At 45.6% G+C, this 19,501-nt stretch overlaps 1 protein-coding gene across 2 annotated transcripts; it reads right to left on the bottom strand.

Moving 5' to 3' along the window:
- Window positions 1-5,091: 5,091 nt before the first annotated feature.
- On the bottom strand, window positions 5,092-18,552 carry gnai1 (guanine nucleotide binding protein (G protein), alpha inhibiting activity polypeptide 1). Of its 2 annotated transcripts, none has more exons than XM_067254070.1 (9): window positions 18,143-18,552; window positions 11,843-11,885; window positions 11,389-11,530; window positions 10,858-11,015; window positions 9,287-9,415; window positions 8,069-8,198; window positions 7,251-7,404; window positions 6,692-6,914; window positions 5,092-6,129 (listed from the first exon to the last, which is right to left on the bottom strand). In XM_067254070.1, the coding sequence occupies exons 1-8, from the start codon at window positions 18,258-18,260 to the stop codon at window positions 6,724-6,726; spliced, it is 1,065 nt and encodes a 354-aa protein (XP_067110171.1). In that variant the 5' UTR covers window positions 18,261-18,552; the 3' UTR covers window positions 5,092-6,129; window positions 6,692-6,723. The 2 variants fall into 2 exon arrangements, with proteins under 2 accessions (XP_067110171.1, XP_067110170.1); XM_067254069.1 differs by having other exon boundaries at window positions 5,092-6,133.
- Window positions 18,553-19,501: the final 949 nt, after the last annotated feature.

Below are 19,501 nucleotides of genomic sequence, written 5' to 3' on the forward strand. Positions count from 1 at the left end.
TGTTCAGGTGTACTGCAGGCATGTCTGTGTTCAGGTGTACTGCAGGCCTGTATGGTCTGGACCACCTGCTAACCTGTGGGCGGAACACCTGTCTCAAGAGGATATGCACATGAAATGTAAAGGCCTACATATATAACATCTCTTCTGATACCTTCATTAGAAAGGGGCCATCTGGAACTAAACAAGCACAAGACGAATGTAAAATTCCTAAGTATTTGAAAAACCTGAAATATAACATGGCTGGCTTGTTTTCTGAAGCTGTTTACACAAGGTCACACCATGACTTTTTATTTACTAATGAAGTGTTTTAGTCATTTCTGCTAATTGCGTGTTGTGTCCCTCCTACGTTACCCCATGCTGATGCTCATATTGTTTTCCAGTTTTAAGCCCCAGAGGGACAGCTAAAAGCTTGTCTTTCAGCCAGTAACATTTCTTCTTCTCTTTTTTTCTTGTAAAAGGCTGTTTGAAGGTTATTTTTGATGTGTTTACCATGAAAGTGTTGTAATGAAATCCTATTTGACATGCAAATCTATATTTGGAGCTAACCCGCCAAATGTACCCATGAAGACCTTTCTTTCACACTCCCCCCCCCCCGCCCCCCCTCCTCCGCACTCATTAGCAGGGCTGAGCTGGCCAGCATTACAAACGCCTGATGCAACCATTCAGCTTAAGTGTCCTCCTTAAGTAAAACAATACAGACAAATATTCCAAACAAGGTTACACAGAGGTGAATGGGATTTTATTCAATTATTTCTCAGCTTTGGTTTAAGTTGTTGGGTAGAGACAGCCATCGAGCCAATCAGCTCACTGCTTAGCATGAACACGTTCCACTTTGAAGCATTCATCATGTGACAGAGTAACAGTTGAAATACACTGCCTCATGGCTGCAAAACAGTAGCTTTTATTTTCTAGATTGACAGCTTTTAAATAGCTCAGCTAAAGCATCAACATGGACCTCAACATGGACTGAGACTTTTGTCCATTCAAATGTGAACGAAGTAATGGTAGTTAATTATTTATGTATTTTATCATGTGTAGAGTAATCAACCTATTCTATACAGAATTCAAAAGTGCAACGATTCTGGACGAAAGTGACATAAAATCGAAGGCGTGTCTTCATTCTCTACAGAGAGCAGTGTGGAAAAGTTCCATGGACATCCTTTAGGGGGAGCTGTGAGTTAGGGAGTCAATGTTCACTCGATTATTACTGAAAATCCCAAGGGAAAAGGACCACAGTATCTGTTTTGCCATTGCATGCACCTAATTGTAACTCTATTTTGATAACAAGCACATTGTTTACGACTGTACACTTAACAATTATCACCTCCAGCAAACCACTTTGGACAGACAAATGGTTATTTTCTCTTGTGTTTATAAAAAGTCAGTGTTGTTAACAGTCTTGTGTCACATACATACATACACACACACACACACACACACACACACACACACACACACACACACACACACACACACACACACACACACACACACACACACACACAAACACACTCTCAATCACACACACGTACACTTTTTGCTTCCTTCCTACTTTTAATATCCAGAATGCCAAAGATGGGAAAATAAACCAATCATAAGCCATTATGAATAATTTATCTCCATTTCCACAGAAAAGACATGAAGGAGCTGAAATGAGAAAAATGGATAATTACTTTTTCTGTGTATTGATTTTACTTTGCCTTGGAGAATTTGTCCCTTCCGTAATTAGGTTTAAGATTACACAGGAAGTGCCTCTAAATGAACAATTATCATATTAATTATGTATGAGGGATGCCTGGACACATCCCAGGCACCCATAAATCACTGTAACCATCTACGCTTCTGTTGTTGAATAGATATGAAGAGCTGGGGATGTACTGGGTAGTAAACAGCATGACCCCCTTGGATACTCACAGTTGAACTGAATGCCTCTGCAAAGTGAGTCTCTGCTCTTGCCTCATGACTTCCAGGATGTGAAAGGATGCAGTACACTCCCAGGTGCTACACAATGACACCAACGGAAGTCTTGTGGTTGAACATGACAAGCAATGTGACAAGTGTTTCTTTTTTAGAAGGTAAGACAAAACAATTATTTTGTGCCACAATCAGATGAATAATGAATGATCCATTCACAACTCCACTCCACCCACCACTACTCTGCCAGCAGGGAGACTGTCTTTGCCCTGAGCAGCCCAGTGAACACACATGGATGTGTGTGTTCAAATACAGTTGTTCGGGTTTCAATTCATCATCATGACAGGAATGCAGGTACCATTACGTCCTTGAATAGAACTGTGACTTGTCTTGAGGAGGGTGGGTGGGTGGAGTTTGTGTCCACATCAGATCATGTGACTGCAGTGGGCACACAGGAATGTTAAGAGGCTGGATCGTTTTTTGTCTAATCCCAGATATTTGACATCAAAGCCAGTCTTTCTCAGTGGGCTATTGTTCTATAAAGGGAACATAACATTGAACGGCTCAGCTCTGAGACTAACCTTAGACACGTGTGGTGTTTTGGGCTTTCTAAGAGCTGATGTCGACGATAGGCACAATCGTGCATTTATGTCAATATGTTCACATGCGGACTGCTTTGAATACCAAGGCAACTTGTTCAGTTGGTCCATAAAAGCAACAAGAATTCCACCTGATCGATAAAAACTCAATGCTCCCTGTGGGCAGAAAATAGCCTGGTGACGCCGAGTTTGTTTCATATCCACCCTCGTCGTCGGACACGAAGAAACATCAGGAGCTATTTATAACATGTCTTCTGGGCTGCCGGGGGCTATGCCAGTCTGTAGGAACATCTCTCTCCCTGTTGCCATGGAGCCCGGAATCGATGACATCACGAGAAAAGGGGGGAGAGGGGGAGGAGGAGAAGGATGCAGGGCTGGGGGCGCAGAGGTTTGAAGATGAAAGTGACATGGTGTGGGTGGAAGGGGGGGGGGGGGGGTTGGAGAGTGGCCAACCCAGAACAGGTGATGAATAGCAGCAGCGACAGTGGGCATCCAGCTGAAGAACTCAGGGGCCCTCATAGACACACGCATGCACTCAGGTGAGACACAAACATGTGCAACCATATCACAATATAATGCACCACATGCAAATACTCACCCACACACACACGCACTCACACACAGAGATAATAAAGAAGTAGATTTACATGAACATAAAGTGGATTATGTAAAAACAACAGGCCAAAAGAGAACAATCTCTCTGTTGTCATGTCTGTTCTGAACACAGAGCTCTGTTGTAGTGTTTCTGTACACAACATAAAAAGTTTCTCTCAAGTTTACATCTGAGGACAAGTCTAGATAGCACTGCATTCAAAACAACCCCAACAAACAATCGATGGTTTCAGCAACTTCTTCTTTCAACTTATGACCCTTCTAGATGTTCTGACAGACATCTAGTTCCACCATGCCACATGAGCTCCGAGAAGATCAAAGATAAACAGACCAGAGTATTTTCATATAAATAAATTCTCTTTAACACTGGCTGCTCTACAGGCAGCCGACTCGTTCTCAAATCACTCATTTACTGCAAAGGGCCTGATAAATGACTGTCTGAAACAAACGTTTGGTTGGAAAATTGTGTAAATGTTGTCCTTTATGATTCTCTGTGATGGCTTATGGACTTGCTAGCAGAGATGTAGCTAGATAGCAGAGATGTTGACTGACGATCATGTTCTTGCTCTATTTGCAATGAGAACTCATCTTTGAGAAGGCTATTGTCTCTCTACAGCTGTACTTATTCATTTTGATTTAATCACTGTTTGTCTACTGTACTTGAAATATAATGTCTATAAAGGAACAACTTGTTTGTACATAGGTGTTTAGGATTGTTATCATTTGAATAACATTTATTTTGAGGCTTTTCACAAACAGTAACTGGTCACACGTTTTTAGTTTTGAATTGTGTGTTGATGTAACTCAATGCTTTGGTGTGTGTGTTCTGCAGGGTTTTGTGTGTGCGAGTGAAAGAGACTGAAAGTGTGACTTGTGTTCCAGCACAGCCACAGCACCGATAAGCCTGTCTTATCTGTCTTGTGGCCAACTGCTGCACATAGAGATAGCAGCTTGGGGAAAACAATGGGTAAACACTAGCACAACACTAGCAAGGTAGACAAGCCTTATTGTTCCCCCTCTCCCTCGCTCACACTTCAAAATGTCCACACCCTCGGTTCCGTGGTAGAGAATTCTCAACAGTGTTACTACTGTTTCACACAACAGCATCATGGCATCCCACAACCCCCCTCACTCATTCTCTTCCTCAATCTCTCACCCTCTCTCTCATCCTCTCTTTCACCACTACCTTACACACTCTCTCCCTCTCCCACATTCTCTCTCTCACTGAGTATTATTTTTTTCCGCTGTCATTTTTTCCGGATTCTAAAAATACCATTCCCACCACCAGCCCCCCCCCCCCCCCCCCCACCCCCTTTTCTATGGTGGAGCTAATGGGAGGCAGATCTCTGAGCTCTGCTTCACACAAACACAGGCCTCGCCTCCCTCACTGCCATTAATTGCAGTTGAAGCATGCAAATGTGTCTTTCACACTCTTGACACTCTTGCGTCTGGCAGTTTGCACATGGGTACAACTCAGTACGTCTGACGTTGAGTGTGTAAACAACCTACACATCATGGCAACCATCCACATGGGACCCATTTAGGAGGAAGTGTAAGTCAATGTTAGGTAGACAGAATAAATAAATGAGTATTGCATGTCATTATGACAAAACATGGTAACATACACTCCCCATGTCACCCACCATTCAACAATGGGTTGTCCAATCACAGTCCCAACAATAATAAATACAATACCAAATGATGGATGTACACTGCACAAGACTTGCGCTGGTCTTCTCCCCTAGCAACAGTATGATATGACAGCACCTAGGTATTTCTGGCATAAATGTCAACAGCAGTTGAACCGTGAGTTGGGGGAAATACGATTTATAACTAGAAGGCCAATTCAGATTGGCGAGGAAATGTCAAGATAAAGACCAATGATGTAAAAACAGAAGAAGATGATGGACATATTCAAAAAGCATAACACTCATGCGATAAGAGTGAAACATACTGCAACTTGTGGTTTGTAAATGGCTTTTATTAGCAAAATAAGGGAGATGAGACTACAAATATTCCCCATTCATGGAGAACACAAACAAACAGCTGTGGCAGTCTGTGTTTTTACAGACCAGAACTGTGTTTGTCCCCATTCATCCATTCATCCATACATCCATCCATTTTACTACACGTAGTTGGATTTTAAAACTGTCACTCCAGTGATTAAATCCTTAGGGAGACACCAAAGCCTCCAAACTCAAAAATACATTAAAATATACAGTAAAATGTGACTCCTCTGATCCTCAGTCTTTGACACTGGAGCATAATATAAGCTCAGTGACCCACCAAGCAGTCTCCATTTTCAAAATGGCTGATAATAGTGGATAAGTTGTTCTATTAAACCCCTTTCTGGATGTGACAGTGTACATCTCAGTATCGGACAGCTTTATTGGCTGCGTGGCCTCAATCTACAGGGGGCTGTCTGGGCTACGTGTTGGTCACCATGGTGACCCACATACCTTTACACCAATGGGAATACCACTTGATTGGTCATGGAAATGTGCACACCAACGATATAGGGGCATTAACATATGAAACATTTCGCCTTAATGTTGAAAGAGTTCAGCAGGCAAAAGAAACAAGCATTTGACAAGGAGCCCAAGCATGCGAAGGCACAAGTACCAACAAACTGGACTCAAACTGGATCCTTTTCCCCCTGACAATAAGGAGGGAGAAAAGGAGGGTCTCCATCAGAGGCAAGCATCCTTTTACAGAGAGGCCGGCGAAAAGGAACGTCGACAAAATAAAGAGAGCTCCTTCTTCTTTCACAAAAAAAAAAACAGAACAAAAAAAAAAGACCTTGAAAAATTACTTACACTTTTACAATAATACGAACATTCTACACAAATGTTGTAACGCTATTTCAAAACGTTCCAAGACAAAAACATAAATAAAGCTGTTAAAAGTGGCATATAGTACAGCACTGGTCCGTAACTGATCTGATCCTCCAAACCCGACTGCTTGTCATCTCCACCCTAAAATATACACACTCACTCTGGTTCTGCTGTCTGAGGAGAAAGAAAGAGAGACACAAGGAGAAATAAGATACTCCATTAGATACGTTGGTAAGCTGACCCTTGTAATGAAAAATATGTTAATGCTTGGCCTTGGCACTATCATTTCACAAACACCTACAGTAAACACAGCAGAATCTGAAGTCCAGTTATTAAAGGTGGCCATGATTATATTACACAAGTTTGCTGTACAATAACAAGGCATAATGCTGCCGGGTAGAAGCTGCACTCGTGTCAAACATAGCAGGAGGACTTGGAGCACAGGAAGGAGATGGAGATCAATGCTCTGGAGATATCCTATAAGCGCAGCCTGTGGCTTTATCTCAATAACATGTATGGTAAAGGCACGCAAAGGTCATGTTTATGTATACTGTATACCCCTGCCCCGAGTGAGACATACAGTACACCCTCGTTCATGATCCCAGCATTGGTCACCCAACCCTCCCTTTACTCCTTCCCTACGCGAGCACACCTCCACCTAGGATGGTCCCACGCCACCCCTGACCTGCACCGAGACGACGGGACTCGAGAGGAACAGGGAACGAGCCTCACCAGGACATGGCAGCCTCGTGTCCGCCCTGCTTCTAGAACAAGCCGCAGTCCTTCAGGTTGTTCTTGATGATGACGTCGGTGACGGCGTCGAAGACAAACTGCACGTTCTTGGTGTCGGTGGCGCAGGTGAAGTGGGTGTAGATCTCCTTGGTGTCCTTCCGCTTGTTCAGGTCCTCAAACTGACACTGGATGTAGGCTGCTGCCTCCTCGTACGTGTTGGAGCCTGAACCACAGAAGAAGAAGCTTTGAGAGTGCAATTCAACAGGAAGTGACCTCACATAAATACAGGGAGAAGTGAGGGAATGTCAATGCGATTCTTGTAGAGCAGCCAAACAGACGGATACACCACATCCTGCTGCATTGCTTTCCTCTCTTTGTTCGCCTGTTAACAAGGTGGACTGAAACATCTTCTGCCATTCTTAAACTGACAATTGTTTTGGGACGTACACTTCAGGCCAATGTAAACCAGTTCCATAAGCTTTTATGGCCACGTCAATGTAGGATGAAGAGGAAACAGGTCTACAATAGGTTGGCGTTAGTGGTTTCCTGATGGTCTCACCGGCGTACTCTGGATAGCAGATGGTAAGCGGACTTCTCTTGATCTTCTCCTCAAACAGGTCCTTCTTGTTAAGGAACAGGATGATGGAAGTGTCTGTGAACCACTTGTTATTGCAGATGGAGTCAAACAGCTTCATGCTCTCATGCATACGGTTCTGTGAAGTGGAAGAAGAAAAAAAAATGTTTTAGTGGGTGCTAAAACAAGTGTTTTCAAAGAATAGTCCACACCATGCTTCACAACGATGCTTTCATGTTTCACTGGTTAGAACCGTTGAGGTGCTGCCCCCTGCTGGCAGGCTGACCCAAGGTGGGAAGCCGGAGCTGGGAGAACCTAACCCCACAGGTGGACGGGTCTCAGGGGGGCAGACAGACAGCAGACAGAGCCCGGGTTTCTAGGGCAGACCGGAAGAGAGGCAGACGGAGGCAGGGCAGCCAGAATGCACTGATCTCTAGAGTGATCTATGGAGTGTACTGGAGTGGCTTGATTGCTGATTGATCTCAGGTCAGAAGAGGGAACTATATTAGGCCCCAGAGGGCCTGAAGAAGTTCTGCTGGTCCGGCTCTCTGATTGCTCGTTGTTGTGATTACAACTGGTATCAAATCTAACTGTGATTATAACTTTACCAGGTGACCGCTAAGTACTGCATGTCTAAGGAGCTTCAAGACATGTCTGCGTACCTTTCCCCAAGACTAAAGGGCCGGTAGCAACCAAGGTGCCAGTAGTACTAGACCCAGGTGAACAGGCTGAAAGGAGAGAGGACACAAAGTGGGTTGACATGATCAGGATCCACGGTGGACACTGGTCGGGCGGCCTCTCACCATCTCCTCGTCCTCGGCCAGGACCAGGTCGTAGTCGCTCAGCGCCACGCAGAAGATGATGGCGGTGACGCCCTCGAAGCAGTGGATCCACTTCTTCCTCTCCGACCTCTGACCTCCCACGTCGAACATCCTGAGGAGGTGAGCGGGACGCCATAGTGTCAACTGAGAATGACCCCGGGCGCACGCACACACACACACACACACTCACGTACACACAAATGTCTAAGCACACACAAGGTTTCTAGAGCATAGATTCTTACTTACAGACATCTTTTACATTTACATTTAGTCATTTAGCAGACACTCTTATACAGAGCGACTTACAGTAAGTACGGGGACATTCCCCCCGAGGCAATTAGGGTGAAGTGCCTTGCCCAAGGACACAACGTAATTTGGTACGGCCGGGAATTGAACCAGTAACGATTACTAGCCCAATTCCCTAACCGCTCAGCCACCTGACTCCCTTTATCTGCTAGTCCCAGGGCATTCCCCAATGATTCACATTTTTGCTTAGTCTGACTCTCAAACTAATCAAGGGGGATGCTTAGCCAAGACGCGAACCAATAGGATAATGAGTATGGTAATAAAGAAGCACTAATAGACCGGGCTTTATATTGTCCCTGTCGGTAGTGGAAAGCGTAAGAGCTGTGCTAAAACCAAGGCCTTTTTCACACTGAGACCCCTATCCCACTGGTTCAGCCCACAGGAATAAGCCTTGTTCTTTTGTCCACTGGCTCAAGACACTTTATCTATGGCGACTCCCACTCCAGAGTGCAAAGGTCACCAGCTCTAATACACTTGGATAGGATTTACATTGTACGGCCCCATGCAGTGGAGTAGCACTAAAACTTAGCAACACAAACTATTACAACATGGCTTGAAAAGCTGCTTAGTTTTCAATTCCACAGAAGAAGGGTCATTGGTGAGGAAACAGCCAAGCAGGGCCTGCAGCTATGGGGCAGCATTACTCACTTCCTGTTTATGTCTCTCAGCGGAAGGCCAGAGCTGATGTGACTTAATGATGATGTCATGCAGAGTGCTCACACACACACACACACACACACAATGTTGTAATATAACAGCTGGGAAATCACAAAGGGAATTTCTCCGGCTATGGAATGACTCGCATACATTTGGCAAGAAGGTAACCTCAGGTCTTCCAGTTAAGACTGTCAACACTTTGGACATTTTGATCGATTGTGAGGAAGTGGTTCTCACTTGAAGTGCAGGTCCTTGAAGGTGAAGTGTGTTTCCACAATGCCTGTGGTTTTAACCCGGGTCCTCAGGACATCCTGCTGAGTAGGGATATAGGTGGCCTGGGATATCCTGTCCAAATCGTTCAAGTAACTAGGGAGAGAGAGAAACAAAGAGAGAGAGATAGAGAGAGAGACAAAGAGAGAGACAGAGACAAAGAGGGAGAGAGAGAGAGAGACAAAGACAGGGAAGGAAACAGAGAGACAGACAGATTGAAATGTTTGTTTCACTGACATTTCCATGTACTTTCACAAGGACAATGGAACAATTGTTAATCAAATGCCAGCTTCACCTCTGTGTCTGATTCCATATCTGGAATTGAGGACAAGTCACACTGTGACCCTGACTATCTCCCTGGAATGTCTGCTGCTACTTCTGAACACCCTGATGGCGCAGCCTACATCAGGCTGTGGTCGGAGATAATGGGATGACAGGCTGTAAACGAGGGTAAATAAGCGCTACATCTGTGCCATGTCCATCACTCGATCCCTATGGATCTGTTAGCTAACAAAGGTCACCAGTAAGTCCAGATGACTCCTGACTGGCCACGTGTGAAACCATACTGAGTCCCTCCCAGGGGATATTCAGAGTGGGCATGACGTGGAATTTAGAAGCCTCCTCCCATCACAAACACACACACACACACAGTAAATCTACAGTAATCTCCCTCACTTCTCAAATAGCCCCACTGTGCGTTCCTCTTGCGAGAGATTACCACAGAAAGAGAGCAACCATTTCCGCACAAACCAACAGCTCCATGGGCAGCCTTGCAGAACCCCTGTTTGGCAGGACACCAACAGTGACGCAGGTGGGAGGCACTGTGGCCATCGATTAGGAAAAGGACCCACAGCTGTGGCTCTCAAGCCTGGCCAACAACAACAACAACAACAACAACAAAGAATCGGTGACAATCGCTCCGTTCAAAACAAGGCATTAGGGTTTCCCAGAACACCATGCAGGGGCTACCTCGGTGAGACTACTAAATGGAAGAACATGAATAAAACACCTCAGTGAAATCAATGAGCGATTCCACAGAACGGGACTTTGCCATGTTTTCGACGGCTGGTCAGATTTTCCTCTGGTTTGTTTACTGCCTGAGAAAGGTTCAGACAGCGACAGGTCCTACATGATAAGTCAAGGACTCCACACAGGCTTGCCTGCGTGCTACTGGCCTGATACCACAGTGCAAATATTGACAGTCTCACTCAAGGTTCAAATGGAGGGCGGACGGTTGCGGTGGGGGGTGTTGACATACTTGTCGGCAGACCTAGACAAGCTACCTGTGGGGGAACTTGGTGCGTCTGACAAGGTATTTCGCTGACGGATGCATCTGCAGCAGGTGGGTCCACTTGTTCCATAAATAAGCACTCAAAAAGGAGTGTTGTCCACATCCTCCCATTGGAAATAGGTCTGAATAGAATGCAGGTCTGTGTGTTTGTGTGTAGGCATATTTATACCCTGCATGTATGTACAGTATGTATGTGTGCATGCGAGTGTACGGATGTGTGCTTGTGTGTGTGACCGTGGTGACTCACTATGCTGCAGAGTCGTTGAGCTGGTACTCCCGTGAGCGGCTGAAGCAGGCCTGGACCCCCCCGTCCTTCCAGAGGCGTTTGATGACCCCCGCGAGCTCGGCCGTCATGAAGCCCTCCTCTGCTGAGCCCGCCAGCACAAACAGCTGCCGTGCGTCATCCTGGCACACACACACACACACACACACACACGTTAGTGTGTCTTCAGTACGTTTTGGATCAGCAGTTCTTATAAACCCTAGATGCTAAAATAAGCGGATTCGTTCTGAGCAATAACCACCTTTAAAAGCCCCCAAACAAGCCTCCCTTTCTAACAAAGGCCTGATCTCAATACAACCGTGATGGCTTCAGCTGTGTGGACGAGTACATGTTTGCACCCAACCAGTAATTAGAGATCCGAAAGAGAGACGATAAAGAGTTCCAGATGGGGCCCTGGACACGAGCGGTGCACAGATTTATCCAGGAAATGATGCCAGTTTGCTGATGAAGTCCCATTGGCTCAGCTCCCGTGAGCCCCCCCACCCCCATACTCACAGCCCTGGAGGCGTCTCCAAAGTCGATCTTGAGCCGGCCCATGGCTCGGATGATGGCGATGATGGACTGGATGGTGTTGCTGTAGACCACGGCCTTGTACTGCCTGCACTCCTCCTCTGAGTAGCCTGCCTCATGGATGATTCTGCATGACACACACGTGCGCAAACACACACACGCCAAACAAACGCCAGAACATCAGTTTGACTCTCTGTGGAATGGATGGGGTGCTTCTCCAAGTATGATGTCTGTTGACAATAACATTACTCAGAAATGATTGGAACTGCGTGAAACAAATGGGCTACGTGGCGATGAAGATAACTAGTCTAGGACGATGACATTAGTCATATCTGATGAGATTGTCCACGAGGTACACACACAATGGTTTGTTTTGATTGTGAGAAAGATTCGAACGGGCTGAATGGATGGGTATATTAGTGGAAAAACAGATACTCACTTCATCTGCTTGACAATGGTACTCTTCCCCGACTCACCAGCACCTGAGACACAGAGAGAGAGAGAGAGAGAGACAGACAGAGAAGATAGATATTGTGGGAGGGAGAGAGGAAGGGGCAGTAAAAAACGATGTAACATTTTTCACAACCAAGAGCTGTTTATTTTATTTTCCTTGACATGATTGAAAGCTGCCACAGAATACAATACAGTATATCATGTGTTATACAAGCACTTAACAACGCTAAGAAGATGACTATTCCAAGAACTCATCTAGATGGACACAGTAAATGGTCCCTGATTGTCCTTCCTGAGTTTGATATGGACTTCCCGACCTCCCCCTCCCCCCTTGAGAGATGCTGTGTTGCTGCCTGCTCGATAATGGCCCCTCCCTGCAGCTCTCTTTATTGGTCTGTTCCAATGGCAGCACTTACAGCACATTATCTAGCCATCTAGCCCAGCCAAACTACCCATCCAGGCCATCACAGGACACTGCCTGAGCACCTCGTGCCATAGCATCGAGAGAGAGAGAGATGAGGGAAGAGAGAGATATGAGAGAGAGAGATGAGTACTGATGATATGAATACTGTTTCTGTGGCTCCACCGTTGCTTTGGCAATATGAACATTTGTTCCTTAATGCTAATAAAGCCAATTGAATTGATGAGAGAGAGAGATGAGGATAGAGAGAGAGAGAGATGAGGATAGAGAAAGAGAGATGAGGAGAGAGAGAGGATTCATAAACACTCAGGCAATGAGTCACAAGCTGGTATTCTTACAACCTTGATGGAGCAAATGCTCATCTACCATGCTGTTGGTCTGTCCGCCTGCCTGAATACAGCGCTCTGTTCAACACTATAATGGGAAACTTTCCAGACAGCCTTCTCATATTCATTTGTTTTTGTTGTCGGTGCATTCATGCGTTTCTTTATGATAATGTGATGTTTGAAGGAGAGAGATGGTGTACATGAAATGCTTCCCCCCCCCATTGTCCTGGAGAAACAGCTGGAGTGTTCCGGGGCTCAGACAGCCCTGGCCTGGGGGGTGAGAACGCCAGACACAACATCCGACCAGCGGCAACTCTGGGAAGGGAGGAAAACTTCCCGGACAGACAGCCAATGAGAGTGGAGTAGGACATATGCCAGCCAGCCCAACAGCACTAGCAGAGCAGCAAAGAGCTCACGAAGGGTAACAGTCAACTGGCGGACGCAAACGCGCTCTCTCTCACACACGTCACACTGCCATGGCAACGATACCTGGAACCAGACATGCGTATAGCGTGCGTCCTCAGTCACCTGGGCGGAGTGGGGGAGCGTTCAGTGTGAAGGTGGATTGTCACTACCGCAAGGAAGACCAATGTATTATTTATCAACTCATTACGGCCTCGGAATCCACGCAGAGAGGCCTCTTCCGATGCCTTTGCTCTCGCTAGTCTCTGCACATAGAAATAACAGCCGTGTGACCAACATCATTATCGGTGCTCAGCCCCCTCCTGGTGTGGTGCATTAGAGACATTGCCACAGAGATGCTCTCAGATCCTCCTCCTTGTAAGAAACGCTCACTCACAGGCCAGCAGGGAGCCCTTATTGCTGTCATCTCTCTTTTCGGATGTTCCACAGTCAGCATGAGGGAAGTAGATCGGACCGTTAAGTCGGATCTGCCCCGTGATCCTGAGATATGAAGGAGCTAAAAGGGGACTAGTTCTTCGGCAACGGCACTTCGCCTGCTTGCAGGTCTGTATTAAGTTACAGCCCCGAACAATGACCACACTCTCGCCTGTTCTTCCAGGACACACACCACCGCCAAGTGAACCTGACACCCCAGCCTTACGCCCCCTACAGGAAGCAGCAGGGAGTGTATGTGAGAGAGCGAGAGGAACAAGCAGAATTCCTGTGGACAGGGTTTCCTCTGGAGATGGATGAGGCGAGTTGAGACAGGAGAGGTGACGTCTCAGCAGAGAACTGACTGTTTAATTGGATAGCTTTCACCTAAGGCCCTATTGTTTTGATTATGTGTTACCTCTGTGGTGCTGAGCAGCCCTGGAGAAGGTGTCTTTAGTGTGTGTGTGTGTGTGTGTGTGTGTGTGACTGACACTGTAGCAGTGCTCCAGGGCTTCACATGAGCCAGTGAGATTCCCAGTGGGACAGTGAGACAGCAGACACACTGTGCTACAGAGAGAGGGACAAGGCTAGCAGGCGGGTGGATGTGTAGGACCCTCGGGGTCTGGCTAAGGGCCTCTTATCACCGCTAACAACACAACACAGCTTCACTCCATACCCACACTCACTGCCCAACACCCAGATCTCTTGAAGCCTCACCCTCAGACGGCCTGAGAAGACTTCTGTGTAAACGGACCGCTCTCTCAGCGAGATATCAAACAAGATTTTCTTGAAAATCTGTTTGGGACAAAAGTTTGTTTGAAAAACACCACAGAAATATTGCGATATCCAACCTTTATTCAATTCCATTGACTGCTTTGCCGGAAGCTGGAAAAAATCACCACAACTTTGCTGTACTCTGATCAATGTGAATGAGATAAAGAGAGCAGCACTGAGGTCTGGTTACATAACTGATCCAAGTGAGTCCTTGATGCTGGGGATATCTTGACCAGGGGCGTGATCCGCCAAGCTTCAAAGCCTTGCCTCAGAGAGACACCAGTGGGCCTGATTTGACATATGGGCCATTAAGTGAGTAGAACCACAAAGCTGACCTCTGGCAACCTGCGTCACAACAGTGAGTCATGTTACACACACACACACACGCACACACACACACACACACAAACACACACTTTGATACACCCACCATCCCAACCTAGGTCTGGTCCAAACCACTAAGCCAGCTGCTTTCTGTTTCGGACGGTTGGAAACTATTTTAAGAAAACCCACCAAGTCCTCCAGGCAAAATGGAGGATTGTAGAGATGAGTGACGTGTTTCTAAAGCCCACCAACATATCTCTCCTGGAATCCCCCCTGGGTATAATTCACTGGGTTTCACAGAGGTGGAAGGAGAGGAGAATGTGGTACGGTTCTCGTTGGTGACAACAAGGGATTGCTATGGAGAATGTGATTAAAATGGCTACAGGTCCGCAGTCCAATTATAGCGCCGCGATAGCCTAGTTAAATGCTAATTCACTTGGAGCTTTTATATAATACCGTCTCGCTGACTAGCTAGAGAAAAGCTGTTGGGTTTTCTGCCTTCCAGAAACCCATTTGGTCTCCACTGCAGTTCTGGAGAACTGTCAGATCAGATCCAATAGTCCCAGGGTTATCTGTCTGGGTCTGCAGGAGCATGGCCTGGGGTTGGACCGGGTAGCTGGCTGTCTGGCTGACCAACACATGCCATTGAAAGGGCAGTGCAGGAGAGAAGAAGCAGTGCAGGAGAGAGCGGGGTGGGGGGTGGGTGGGTGGGGGTGGGGGGGCTACTTGGCCTCTGCTGCCCAACAGCTCAGCACCCACATAAGTGGCACCACTTTAGCAGAATGAGCCGTCCCCACACCAGCGTCACTTCTCCTTTTCCCTCCTCCCCTCCATTCTTTCCAGCTAACCCACAAAGATCCACTCCTGGAATCTGTTCTGCGAACATCGACGTTGGCAGGATAGGTTTTAAGCTGCAGCCAGCATGGAGGGAGAAGAAGAGACGTTTCTTCGTCTTACAGCAGGACACACACTGCCTGATCTTACAGCAGGACACACACTGCCTGATCTTACAGCAGGACACACACTGCCTGATCTTACAGCAGGACACACACTGCCTGATCTTACAGCAGGACACACACTGCCTGATCTTACAGCAGGACACACACTGCCTGATCTTACAGCAGGACACACACTGCCTGATCGTAGATCAATGTTTAGGACTTTGGTCGTTTATATTGAGATCTAAATCTCTTTCATTCATATCCCTCCAGGAGTCTTTTGCAAGCATGACTGAACACACACAAATCCACTAACTCCCCGCTTTACCTATCAACAATCAATGCAGCAAATCATTGGGATGGATCTAAAGACAGGCAGATCAATGGACCGCAGACTGTTTTCCCACAAGTACACGCTGGCTAATTTGGTGACAGGGGTGATGACTAACGATTGTGACAGTGAGGAAGCAATGAAGGTTATTCAATTACATTTTCTCTATATTATCATGTCACATCCTCTGGTCTCCGCTGATGGTTAGTTCTGTGTGACAGGTCTGGTCCGTGAATCTCCCAACATCTCAAAGGATTTTTCATCTAAGAGCCTACAGGATACATTGAGGGTGCAAGTGAGATGTTCCACAGAAGAACACACCTGGACAACGTTATGGTACTGTATCTCTGCAACTTTACTGCATGAATACAGGAACAAGGCCCATAAACCAAGTTGTGCCTTTTTGCCATTTTTCAAAGCATTTAAAGCAAGATTTCCAGTAAAGATGTCATCTACACAATACAGAATTGACACGAGACAAGCTGACAGACTGTGAAAACTAGAAAGCGCTTTCGAAATTCAAATCAGCCCTCATGCAAATGACACCTGTTTCGACAGGTGCATGGCTACACGCCACTGACGGCTCACACGGCACGACATGCTCCTGCACACTCACATACACACAGGTAAACATGCCTGTACACGCCACACGCACGCACAGTAACACACAAACACGCGTACATACACGAATGCATGCACGCCCGCACAGAGCAACGACAGGTGGTGTCTATCTCACAGGCGTAACAGCAGAACATCTAGACCAGCATCTCAAGCACTGCTAATGTATCACACACACCTTACTGTGAGCTCTGAGCTACAGTGCCTTAGAACTCTCAACGAGGTTAGTCGCTCAGAAAGAGGACATCTCACTCAGACTGGTCGGGCAAACACAAACAAGAGTAGAGGCTCTTCACCTTAACACCTTCTGAGCACATGGTGCTCTCCATTTTTAATGCCCCTGTCACTAGGGTGGGATCTTAGCACACTCTCTCTCTCGCATTTCCTTTCTCCTGGCAAGGCCTGCCTGCCTGTGCTGTCCTGCCAGTAATTTGAAGAGGCCATGTCTGTTACCTGGTTACTGACCTTTATGAAACACAGAACGCATGTTATGGTGCCAACACCAACTTTCAGCCTGCAGTAGTAAATACTCCAGTGGCGCACAAATGCCATCAACATGATCATGTTCTCATGGGAACAAGAACCATTAAGTTAAAAGCAAAATGCATAGAAAAATATATATACCTTGGCATTATTGTAAAGGGAAAAACAGGTGGACTGACATTTTCTGGAGGAAAATGGAGGAAAATGTAACCTCTGTTGCTCCCTGGAGCAAAATAACTCTACTTGACTGTACTTGCTTGCCTCTAATCAAATCTGCTATGTCTGCCTGTACAAGTTACAGTGGAATGTGTCTTACAGTACGTCACTCAGAGAAAACCTGACAACCCAATGACATAGACCATTTGTCATTGCCCCAGCAGGTGTGGACAGTCAGATTTCTACTCTTATGATGTATTTGGGGTGGGAAGATCATTGCAAATATAAAGGCTGAGATACCAATTCAAATATTTTACAGGAAAGTTAATTAAGAAAAAATAAATTTATTTTTAAAATGTACGATGTTCAATTAAAGTACAATGCTGCCAATGCCATCAAGTCAAATAGACAAGTTGTTCTTGTTATGCATTTACTCATGGCTGTTCTGGTAACCTATATTGTCTTTTTCAATAATACCAAGGTGTGTGCATGTAAACATTGACTTGAGCCACATTCTCTTACACAGGGCAAGTGGAAACAAGAAAAGTAGGTATGCATGCTGATTTGAAAAACGAACTGTGTTGTAATGGGAAAAAAGACACACTGCTATCAGGATTAAGCGAGTGAATCTGAATGGGCAGAGACGAATGCCTTGCATCAACAGAAGAGGAGACTGTAACTGCTCTCATGGGTAGTTATAGTTGACTCAAGACTATTGCATCATGAAGTACCTTTAGTTTGCATTAAAACATTCTTAAATCAGGCCTACAGTATACTAATTTCTATAAAAAACAGAATGGCTAGAATGGAAATCTAAGACGTTGCAGGTGTTTAAATAAGTAATGCTTTGTGTATTTGGGAACTTCAACGTCATGACGACCATAGAAACAGCTATTGTGAATTGTGTGGGTTTTATGCGGAAAGCGGACGTAGAAGAAACATTGTTACTGTAATTTTCACTTCGACTACGGTGAAGGGTCTACGTTATTTTACACAACTTAGAGCCCAGTGTCAAGTTATATAAATAATACGAACAATGGAACAAAGTGAAGTTCATCAACACCCGTTCTCTTTTCCTTACCGAGGAGTAGTAGCTTGACCTCTCTTGCGGCTTTCTCCCCGTCGTCCCTCAGATTCCTGTCGATCATTTTACTGCGCTCCACCGCCGCCTTATCCTCGGTACTCAGTGTACACCCCATCGTCAAGCGACTCCTCCGGACAAGGCGATGTAAAAATGCAAAAAGATACACTATACTACCAACATGCAAGGGCTAACCTGTTCCCCTGGACCCGTACACGCCCTGGAACAAAATCTATGTGTCTCGAATGGGACACTTTTCAAAGATAACATGGATTAGTGTGTCTCTTGTGAACACATAAACCCTACGGTTATCAATAAAAGTATCGTCGTCGCATAGATACAATTTTAAAAGGAGAACGATGTATTGGCCGTGTCTCTCCCACTTTGCGCGTGTCTCTATCCGCTGCAACAGTGAGCTATGTTCTGACTAAGGTTTCTCTAACCACATTTACCAAGAGCAGCAACATCCAGACTTCCCGTTTCGGTTTTTGCTGTCATAATAAGAGTCTGTGGCCATGGTTGTCATGGCTTTTAGTTTGACAATAGGGACAACAATTTATCTGGGGAATGGGATTGATTTACTTTATAGGTAGTTGTAGTTTACGTGAGAGGGGCTATTAAGCATCTAATATTTAACTGGCTGACCGTTTCCAGCTTTTTACGTACATCTATAGACACTTCATCATTTCAGAAGATAAAACGTAAAAGTCTCTAGTGGATAGGTTGCGGACAATGCTGTAAGATTGTTTAAGTTACATAACATCATAACGTCAAAAGGGGATGTGTACGAGGCGTACAAATCATTGATGGTGAACCATCAAATTATATCATCATAACAGCCATTGCTGGGACACGTCAAGAGAACCAATTGTAAAAATGTAAAATATGATGTTGTGTTATGATCATTATAGAGGATCAGAGGCAGAAACAGGGCCCCAGGTATCTACAGGTGTGACATATACATTACATATGAATCAACACAACAACACAAACATATGAAGGTTTGGACCAGTCAAGTAGGTGAAATGATAGTGCTGACCCCCAATGGATGAAATGAGAATAGCAGAATATTTCAGGTTTAGAGGATGGCTATGGAGGCTCTTCACCGCAAGTTTAAGAATGGGGTGAGAATGACTTGGCAGTTCATTGAAGGAAGAGGGACTTAATTTCAAGCTACTTAAGCCCTATATACACATCTGCTCTGTTCTGACCTTATTGATCTGGTCAAGGTTATAAGTTATACTAACCCTAAGTGGTGTGTTACCACTCATGTGGTAATTTGTCTATATTCTAAGATGGATCATGGGCATGTTAGTCTATATAAATCTGCATGTGCGTAAATCTGCACGTGCTCTAAAG

The sequence above is a fragment of the Osmerus mordax genome, chromosome 17 (genome assembly GCF_038355195.1).
Source record: "Osmerus mordax isolate fOsmMor3 chromosome 17, fOsmMor3.pri, whole genome shotgun sequence".
Taxonomy (NCBI): Eukaryota; Metazoa; Chordata; class Actinopteri; order Osmeriformes; family Osmeridae; genus Osmerus; species Osmerus mordax.